The sequence below is a fragment of the Lipotes vexillifer genome, unplaced genomic scaffold (assembly GCF_000442215.2).
Source record: "Lipotes vexillifer unplaced genomic scaffold, Lipotes_vexillifer_v1.1 scaffold524, whole genome shotgun sequence".
In the NCBI taxonomy this organism is placed as follows: Eukaryota; Metazoa; Chordata; class Mammalia; order Artiodactyla; family Lipotidae; genus Lipotes; species Lipotes vexillifer.
In genome coordinates, this window is record NW_006774722.1 from 244,964 (window position 1) to 255,586 (window position 10,623).

The 10,623-nt window shown below is 52.8% G+C and overlaps 1 protein-coding gene across 2 annotated transcripts in view; it reads right to left on the reverse strand.

Moving 5' to 3' along the window:
• Window positions 1–4,511: 4,511 nt before the first annotated feature.
• BMP7 (bone morphogenetic protein 7) overlaps window positions 4,512–10,623 on the reverse strand; it is an 88,800-nt gene continuing 82,688 nt past the window's right edge. The window contains exons 5-7 of one of the 2 annotated variants that reach the window (XM_007449446.1): window positions 9,825–9,901; window positions 8,302–8,412; window positions 4,512–5,123 (exon numbers count right to left, since the gene is read on the reverse strand). In XM_007449446.1, coding sequence (XP_007449508.1) covers window positions 4,974–5,123; window positions 8,302–8,412; window positions 9,825–9,901 — 338 coding nt within the window. In that variant the 3' untranslated portion in view covers window positions 4,512–4,973. The remainder of the gene's footprint in view (window positions 5,124–8,301; window positions 8,413–9,824; window positions 9,902–10,623) is intronic. The other variant, XM_007449447.1, reaches the window with a different exon arrangement.

Consider the following 10,623-nt stretch of genomic DNA (forward strand, 5'->3'; position numbering starts at 1 on the left):
CTCTTTCCTCCCAGCACTCATCAATAAATGGCTCACCCCTAGCCGGCTTGCCCATCAGGCACAGCAGACACCGTGCTCGGGAACTGCGGTAATTTTAGGAGCCCACAAAAAATATTTTAATATCTTTTGAAATGAGAAGGTAAAAAAATATGATTCAGCCTGGTTAATATTCATCTCTATACCAACGCAATCATGAAGGAACATCTGTATTACTTTATATGGAGGAAGAAGCCCATGCAGCCATGGTGCGGTACCAGACACTGTGTTTCCTGTGCCCTCGAACACGTGCTTTGCTCCTGTATCTCCAGCGCCCGCAGCCTGGCACACAGAGGACGCACGAGGAACTAGTGAATGAGCAAATGAGTGAATGAAGGCTTCTGGCCAAAGAGGAAGGCTGTGAAGCCCTCAGAGACACCTTTGCACCTGTGAAGGGCACTGTGGTTCAGCCATCCTTGTTTATGGTCTGCCCACTCCTCCAGAGCTGACACGGCCCGGCCCCCCGTGCTGCACCTGGCTGCAGCATGACTGGGTGAAGGCTCAGAATTGGGGGGAAGCTGGGCTGGGCTCCCAAGCCCATTTCTAGTCGTGGCATGAGACAAGGAGCTGCAGTGCTCACACAGCAGCGCGGACGGCGGCCAGGGGCATTCTGAGGACCACAGTGCTCTACGAGGTCCCCAAACTCTGCAGCAGGAAAGCGGGGGCAAGGCCTCAGGAGCGGGACGTGGAGCTTCATGACAGGGGGCCGAACGGTGGTACCCCAAAGATACGTCCACATCCTCGTCCCTAGTACCTGGGACTGTGACCTTATTCGGAAAAATGGTCTTTGCAGATGTCATTAAGGATCTCAAGGTGAGGAGATCATCCTGGATCATCTGGGTGAACCCTAAATCCGGTGACAAGTGTCCTTTTAAGAGAGATGCGGAGGAAGGGCATAGAAAAATGGAGAAGCCATGTGAAGACAGTGGCAGAGATTGGAGAGATGCAGCCACAAGCCAAGGCTGCCGGCAGCCACCAAAGGATGCAAGAGACATGGAAGGTTCCTCCCCGGAAGCATCTGTAGGGAGTACGGCCCCAATGACACCTTGAGTTTGGACTTACAGCCTCCAGAACTGTGAGGATAAATTTCTAGTTTTTTAAATCACTAGTTTGTACTTTGTGAGGGCAGCCTCAGGAAATTAATACACTCAGCTTCTCCAAAAGATCTGGACAGAGGGAAGGACTCACATGTGAGAATTTTCTAAGCAGATGGCCCCAGTGACCACTGCTGACCCTCCCAGGCTCCTAGCAAGGTCCACACACTACCATCACCAGGCAGTGAAGCAGAAATCAGAGGACAGGCGAGCTATACTGTACAGCAGGCAGGGCTGGCGGGCCCAGCCAGGGGGGGAAAGCTAGAAGTTCGGCAACACGCTCACAGATGAAGGCCCTAGAGCTGCTTGGAAGCAGGAGGGAGACCAAAAGCCTGAGCCTGCGGTCCAGGAACTTGGCATGGATTCAGGGATGGACGTAAGGAATTGGGGAAGGTCGTTTGGAGAGGCAGGGCTGGGGGCCGGGAATCCCCACATTTCGTGAGCAGACCCAGGAGACTCTAACTCAGGTGAGCACGGGATCGAGGCCAGGCTTTGGGTCCCAGTTCCAGTCCCAGCAATTATTAGCCGGTGACGTTGAGTAAATTCCTTCGCTTTTTCAGGCCCTCTTGGCACGGCCAGCAACAATGTCAGGCCAAGTGGTGGGAGCCATGGTCCCTGACAGAGGTGCTCCGTAAGGGGGACAGGGAGAAGAGGCACCAACGCAAAATGCTCCAAGGTGACAACGAGCAAGAGACGTGGGGACCCGGAGAGGGCAAAGGTGAAGGCCAAAGATGAGGCCACCTGCGGCGCTGCAGCCACAGACACGCCTGCCTACAGGGGTCCAGCTGGAAAGGGGAAAGCGAGCCAGAAATGAACAAAAGGCTTCCCCTCTTCCCCCAAAGTGCGTGGCTCTTTCAGTCCAGGCTTTACCTTCCTACTCTGAATAGAGGCATGGGTACAAATCAATAAACACCTACAATTTTTAAAACAGCAACTGACATTCGCACCTTCATGAGACAGACAACAGGGAGCAGTGGAGACTGTGGCAACAACTGCTCTTTGGCTCCAGCCGGGAGCTGCCACGCAGGAACGGGGCCCAGGGTGGCCAGATCTGCAGACTGCTTAAGGGAAGGCAGAATCTGAGGGGTTTTTTTCACCCCAATCTTCTGAGTTTCAAAAATGTGTTGGCAACGAATTCAACCATGCAGGAGGAATAAGATACGTCTGCAGGCTGCATCTGGCCCTCTGGTTTGCAGCTCTGGTCTTCAGCCTGGAAACAGAACAAAAGCTAGATCACACATCAGGACAATGACAGGAGGGTTTGGAAATCACGGGGGCTGGAACTTGTTAGGAGCGGCTGCTTCATTTGAGACAACAGGGCAAAAGAGCAAGCAGCCGGCCAGGGAATGGGCCCAGATTCTAACAACCATCAGGTGACCTCAGCGTGCACTTCAAAGCGGAAAGGGACCCAAGACGCTGCTCCATGCTGCCCGGCTGCATGCGGCTGCGTGCACAGCGGGCCCCTGGCTACCTTCACCAGGCCCACCGTGGGCCATCTATGGCTCAAGCCGGGAGCCAGCAGCAGCCCCCAAGCCGCCGAAATAATTTGCACTGGGCAGTGTTGGCTCCGGGGTCTGTGCTGCTTTAAAGTTTTGGGTGTACACTCCCCCTACCCCCAATACTATTTCTTTTTCTTTCTTGTGCCTCTATTTTATTGGGATGACTAAATCTTTCAACTATGTTAGCAGTAAACACAGCTAATTTACCCCCTGCCTCTTTGAAACAGCTGCTGACAGCTGCACTGTAATTCAATCAAGGATCTTTGTAGTTGAGCCTACCAAATTCACATTTGTTGTTTGGTTCCATCTCTCCTGCCCGGAGCCCCACACAGCTGCATCAAATATTGACGAGCGTCCCTCTCTCCCCGGGGCCTGAATGATAAACAGCGTGTTAATGGTGGAGGCCAAGGCAAAGAGCTCTCAGCACACCAAGAGAACTCCAATATCCAGGCGCTGAGAGAAAAAACAACACAGACATACACAGGCCCAAAACCAGAACCCTTTTTATTTTGTCTATTTATACAGCATTTTCTCTGAGGACTGCTCTATGCAACGGCTGAAGGTACATTGGTCTGACCATTAATAAATAGTCTTAAATAAGAAAATAAACAGGTTGGAGGGAAGCAAGTAAGCTCATCGTCCTGAACAAGGGATTGGAGAGGGTCTAAAATGAGCTTCAGACGGACATAAATAATTTCTTTGTTTAGTAACAACTATTTACATGCTTCAGTGTACAAATGATGCTAGCCAGATGTCGGCTGGGGTGTACGTGGTGACAAAACTTGCACCAAGAGGGAATCACAGCAAAATCCCCAGATCTGTCAACAGACAAAACAAAATGTAACAAAAACACCGACTCTTCCCCATTGACCAGGCAGAGTGAAGGCTGCAGCCCAAGCTACTAAGGAAGAAAACATAAAAGAAAATGAAAACAGGGTCCCTGTGTTTCCAGGAACCAACTCAATCAACACGGAGAAACAGTTTCCCACTAGACCAGATCCCAGGGGCCACTGGCCTCACCGGGATAACCCTGTTCTTTGTTCACGGAGAGCCTGGTCGTCTCCAAGGCTGCACTGCAGCTGGAGGCTGGGTGCATGCCATTTAGGGGACCCACCAGCTAAGGCAAGGGAGGCTCATGCCAAGAGCCGCGTCAGAAATGGCACCTTCGAGTCAGGACACTCTCACGACAGCTTCTGGAGCCTCCTGTTTGAGATTCACATCTGCACACCCTGCATCCAGCAGACCTCCCACTGTGTCACCTTTCCCTCACTTCAAGGGGCCGATTCTTGCACAGAGTCCTCAAAAAGGGGTCTGCGAACGAAAAGAGGTGACCACGGAGGCCCTCATCAGAGCCCAGACTCCAGGACACTGCTATCGATGACCAACGGAGGGGCTGGCTTGGGGGACTGACGGTCCCCCCGCCCACCCACCCCTGTTGAAGGCTAGCGTGCTTCTGAAAGTAGGGCTACGGTGGCCTGAACTCAGGATCAAGCTGCAAGTTCTGTCCTGAGCTGTCCGCCTCCATCTGACTTCCTACCATGGGGAGTGTTGGAAAACCAATTCCAGGCGTCTGCTGGTGCTTCACATGCCTGTTTTAATTTCTGCCACCACGCACTCGGCTGAATGGTGGAACCTATTTATTCTTCAAGGTCAACTCCAAGCAGAAAATTTCCGTCTCCCCTGCTGGCCAAATCTTGGCTTCTGGGTGAGTTTACGTAAACAGTGGGCCTCGGCAAAAGCCTCAGAATGAAACCGGAATGGCACGGAGAGGGGGGGGGGCCTCCCCTCCCTCCGTCGGCCACAGCTTCTGTTTATGAAATCAGAGTAAACCAAGAAATGGGGATAAATTGTTTAGGAAAATATATCTCTACCATCCTAACCATTTTCATTCATTCGTTTTATTGTGACATTTATTACAGGGACTTCCGCGTTACTCTCCCTCTCGCACAGAGACGAACGTGCCCACCCCGGGCCGCAGCCCCTTCCCCCCGCTGCTGGTGGCCGGGCCGAAGGGTGTCATCATTACCCCTGGGAACGAGTCGGTGCACAGCTGAGACCTCGCAGCCGGCGATCGGGGCCCGGCAATTTTTCTTGATATATGTTTTCCCTGCAGCAGCTTGTAGGATCTTGTCTGTAGGATGCCAACGAAAAACGGATCAAAAGCCATCTGCCTCTCAAATTCCTGAACACTCCTACAGCGCTGCAGTTGGAGAGGGGGACGGGAAGGCCTCGCGAAAGGCGGCTGGGCTGCGGGCTCCTCGCCGAGGTGGTGGGAGATGCTGGGCGGCGAGGGGCCCAGGATCTGGAAAAACGTGGCCCCGAAGCGTCTGACTTCCAGGAGGGGCTAGTGGCAACCACAGGCCCGGACGACCATGTTTCTGTATTTCTTCAGGATGACGTTGGAACTGTCATCAAAGTACAGCACGGAAATGGCATTGAGCTGAGTCGGAGCACAGCAAGGCTTGGGCACCGTTTCCGGGTTGATGAAATGCACCTGGAACACACACCAAAACGGTGGCAGTGGTGAGACCCGGAGAGTCACTCCTCCCTGGCCTCAGTATTTCTAAAAGGAACAGGTACTGCTTGGACAAAAGTCCCCCGCAGGTGACACTCACCGGTCACTCCCAGTTCTAAGCGCTTGATGGGTAACTAACTCAGTTCTGGGGTTATTCTTGATTCACAGATGAGAGAACCAAAGCATAGAGGGTCACACAGCACACGGCTGGGAAGACACTTGGGGCCAGGATGTGGGGCGGTTCTGTGCACGGCAGGGTGTTTGACAGCATCCCTGGGCTACACCCACTAGAAGTCGGAGGCACTCCACCCCACCCCCGCACCATGACAACTAAAAATGTCTCCAGACATTGTCAAATATCCCCTGGGAGGCAAAACTGCCCCAGGTGGAGAACCGCTGGGCTAGACGAGGGTCGGCCTGCAGGCCGATCCCTGCTCCACCACCTGTTTTTATGAATAAGGTTTTATTGGCACACGCCACGCCCACTCATCTACACAGCATCTGTGGCTGCTTCTGCTTCTGCATTACACACAGCATCTGTGGTGAAAAGGTGCAACACAAACTTTCAGCTCTCGAGGCTGAAAATATTTACTATCTGGCCCTTTCCAGAAAAAGGTTGCCGACCTCTGGGCCAGACCTGTCCTGTCCAGGAAAAATATCACGCAAACCACATGTGTAATTTAAAACGTTCTAGTAGCTACATTTTAAAAGGTGAAATTAAACAGTACATTTACTCTAACCCCAGATTTCAAGAAATTATCATTTCAACATATACTTAGCAGAAGAAATCATCAATGAGATATTTTACATTTTTTTTTTTTTTTTATACGAAGTCTTCAAAACCCAGTGTGTATTGTGTAGTTGCAAAACATCTCGATTCAGACTGGCCACGTTTCAAGTACTCTACTGAAGAGCCACCACACAGAAGTGGTCACTGTATTGGATGGTGGGAGTCTAGACTACATGAGACTGTTCTGCATCTTCAGCAATAAAAATCAGAGGAAAAGAATTTGGGCAAACACTTGGGTGGACGCGCCAACAAGTAAGGAGAAGGTCCAGAAGGTGAGAAAGAAGAAAGAAGTCAGCCAGTTGCCCAGGTTTATTGTTCCTTCCGGCTCGTGGGCGCCTACGCACCTTACAGGTGGTGGGGCTCGGGGACAAACAAATTCAAATGTCGGCAGCGGCCACGCAAGTGCCACGGATGACCAAACTGGGCCAGGAGTCAGACCATAGGGGACGGTGAGGACCGGGGCAAACCAAAGGGAGATGGACACAAGCTGCCCAAAGCCAGTGCGATCAGATGTGCCGAGTGCTCAGGCCAGCTGTCAGTCCTGTTTTGTTTTTATGAGAAACTTCCAGGTTTCCAACACACCACGTGGGCCAGCCGAAAACCTTGTGGATGACCCTCCGCCCCCAAGCCCCAGTCTATGACCTCCCACGTAGGTCAGCGTGCTTTTTAAACTGTTTTTTATGTTTAATCTCAAATCTTACAAATCTAAACCTTCCCCCATCTCCTCCATCCTTGAATAATGTTAAAGCAAATCCCAGATGTTAGCTCACTTCCTCTGTATTTCACTAGGACTCTCTAGAAAGCAAGGATTCACCTCCTTTTCAAACATGACCTTCATTTCAGAATAATCAAAGGACTCATTCTGATCCTAGAGCTTTCCGGTGAATTGCAGATGGAGAGGGGCGGCCGGGCTTCTGCTCCGTGGGCAGGGCTCAAAGAAGGGTGGAGCTGTGCTCCTGGCAGCCTGGGAGCCACCCCCGTCACTCTGGTCCTCGGAGCAGGACAGAACAGGGGGACACTGGCACAGGGGACAAGTTCAGGCCAAGGAACAGGCTGGGGTGACTCTTCATTTCCAGCCTGAAGACCTTCAGTCCTGAATAGGGCTTCAGAGTTTACTGCTGTGGGAGCGGGGGTCCTGGCAAAGCAATGCTTCAAAAAAGAGGCCTTCCCTCAAAGGGCAGAGCCTGACCCAAATAAACGGAACAGGGGAGCAAGAAGTAACACACGGGGCAGGGACAGGGAAGAGGGAGGCAGGTTACTAAGCAAAAGAAGCACAGAGCTCTGCAACAAACAGACCCACGGTACAGAGGAGATGGGCCTGGGTAGTGAGCTCTCTATCACTAGAAGCATTCAAGCCAGAGAGGATGAGCAGTTGTCAGGGAAGGCCCAGATAATGTTCACAGCAAGGAGGAAGATAACCAACGTCTCTGAACCTCAGATCCTAAGCTAAAGAACAAAGTCTCTAACTCGTATCACCCTTGTTGTTGGTAAAGTAGTGAAAATAACATCTGTTGAGTGTCCTCCGTGCTGGATACCCCGTTAAGAGCTCTGTTGAGTGTCCTCCGTGCTGGATACCCCGTTAAGAGCTTTAATTGCATCATCACACTGAATCCTCCAATGACCCCGTGAAAGTTCAAAGAGCCCCACGGCTACCCCCCATCTCTCTACCCTATTGTCCTGTTTGCCACCTTCCTGTCGTTCCCCTCTCCCTGAAGTTCCCACATTTGTTCCCTTGACTGTTTCCCTGCCTGGAAAACGAGGCTCTGAGTGCAGGGACCACGTCTGTGATGTTCCCTGTATGCTGTTCCCTGCAGCGTCCCCAGCTGCCAGCGCAGGGTCTACATGTAGTAGATGCTCAGTAAACACCCTTGAATGGCTGAACCACAAAGTTCCAGGCCAGGAGGCAAAGCCACGAGCTCTGGGAGGGGATGAGCCCTCAAGCCTACCCAACCTGGAGGAAGCCCAGACGTTGCAGGGCCTGTGGATGTGGATGCTGACAACCAGGAACAGTGGTTGCCTGACAGAGGCAGGGCCAGGGCGACTGCCGTTACGCACAGTGGCCTTTACCCACGATACCTTTAGGAGCCCACGAAACTGTTCTAACTGCTTCTAAAATTAGGAGAAATAAATGCACTCTAGGGTTGAAGACATACATGAAGATTATAATACATGTTATTAACTATAATTTCTAGTCTTGTTTTATGGAGGTAGGGCCCACGAAAGCAAAAGTGCCCTGGGCTCCTGAAAGCCATGACGTGGTCTCGGCCAGAGACCTGCTGTGGCCCCAGCTCGGAGGAGCACGAGGCGGGACGTGGTGGCCCTGCTCCCCCAGCTGCCCACACCCCGGCCGGCACGCAGGCCACTCACCAGTGTCTGCACGATGGCATGGTTGGTGGCGTTCATGTAGGAGTTCAGAGGGAAGGCGCACTCCCCCTCGCAGTAGTAGGCGGCATAGCCTTCGGGCGCTATGATCCAGTCCTGTGAGAGAGAGCGGAGGACGAGGCGGGGGGATGGGTTCAGAACCACGTGGAAAGTGGGAGCCGCAGGGTCCTGCCCTCTAGGCCGAAACACTCCTCCTGTGGGCCAGACTCCGAAGCTCCCAGAGGTCAAAGGCACGGCCCACCTCCTCCTGTGCAGCTGGGGCTCCTACAGAGGCAGCCTTTCATGGTCCCAACAGACTGCAGAGTGAGGGAAAGACCACCGGGGGCTGGGCTGAGCCCAGAATGAACACTTGCTCTTCATTGGAAGGTGGCACAGAGAGGGGTGATTAGGGTGGCATCAACCTTACCCCTACTAGGTGGTAACCCGTGGGCGGTGTGCTTTAAACAAAGCCTCCAGGCCTCACTTCACCCACCCAGGAGAGAGGTGACAGTATAGCCGACCCAGCACAGTGCCTGGTACACGTGTGTGACTCTGTAAAGGACGCACGTGGTCGGGTTAGCACAGAAATGTTGTGCTAGCAATACATATACCCCTCAGGGACTCAAGTGCATTTGGGGGCTCTGTTCCAGCACTAGAACGTAAGCACGGCCTGGCACCTCTTAGACCATGGATGTTGTCATAAGAGTGAGGACAAAATCACAGGAGGACTCCAAGTCGACCGTGTGCACAAGTGCCCTGGGGGTGTATCTGAGGACATGATGACCTGGGAAGAATCTGGACTCTCCCACTGAACTACAAGCTCGCTGAAGGGAGAACAACAAAACCAGTGGCCCTGATGATCTTATGATGACAACACCCTGTCCGGGGATATCTGGGCTCCGTGAGGGCAGGCACATTGCTATGCCCAGGGCTGCACCTCTAGTGCCTAGAAAAGGGCCCAGAATGTCATAGATACTCATAAATAGTTGAGATACTCTTTTTCTAGGATTCATCCCCTGCCCTGCTCCACGCAAATGATTCCAGAGGGGCAGCCACAGTCCTAGGACATGATCCCAGCCCTAAAACAGCTGATTGGTTCAGGAACAAGCACCTGACCCGAGCTGGGCCAATCAGCACCTTCTCTGGGAACTGGAATCACAGACGGGAGAGGGAGAAGCAGACAGGGCAGAGGGTGGAAGCCCCTCCTCCGGGCAGCTGGATTCCAGCACACAGACTCGGCCACGTATGAGAGGAGCAGCCAGTGCAGGATGGAAATGGGGTTCACATGGAGAATGAGGTTCAGAGTCCACATTGTTTGGGTTTCTGGTTCTAGCATGAGTCTCAACCGTGTTTCTGCTCTTGGGTTTCATGGGGCATCCCTGGAGCCTCTAGATAGGACGCAATACCGGAGTCTCAAGAGATGAGAAACACGGCTCACTGCACATGTAGGACCCACAGCCCCACCACCGGGGGAGCCCACACTAGACGCCTCACACATCCGGGGCCGATCCAGCCACCGCCGCCCTTACCTGCCAGCCCAGGTCCCGGAAGCTGACGTACAGCTCGTGCTTCTTACAGGCCTGCCTCTGGTCGCTGCTGCTGTTTTCTGAGGAGAGGCACCGGGGAGAGGAAAAGGAAATACACACAGATTAGAGTTTCCTCAGTCTAAGACGGTGGCGTGATCCCAAGCGAACTCTGAAAGCTGGAGGGTGACCTTCCTGACACAGAAGCCGTTCAAGCACCTGTAGCCTCAAAACTCATTTCCAACCCCAGCAAACGGCCTCTGTAAGGGAGCTACCAACGGCCCCGTCTCTCTTACGCAGTCTTAGCTCACAGCTCTCTCTGGATCCTTCTGTGGACACTGTTTTCTCTTGTTTGGATGCGGACATCTGCGTGGATTCCGTGTGGCAGCCCATCTCCATCCGCATCCCACACACTGGCTGCAAGAGCCTGCTTAGAGGGGTTGCTTCCATTCAACCTCACTTTGTGAGGCCCGCCCATCTCACGATGCTCAGCCCCGTGGAGCGGGCAGAAGGAGACACGGACGGGGCCTGGGACAAAGCCCCACCATCGAGAAGAAATGCACTGACCTTCCAGAAAAACGGAAAACTGAGGTTTCTCTGAGGAACGGAAATGATGCACTGGGGCTTTCCAGAAGTATGCAAAGTCTGTAGGAACTTTGGGTTAGGAATTGAGCCCTTGTAAACATGCAGAAATCTGTTTATCTCTCTCTTTGTGTCTATGTCTCTCTCTGTCTCTGTCTCTCTCTGACACACACACACACACACACACACACACACACACACACACACACACACACACACACAC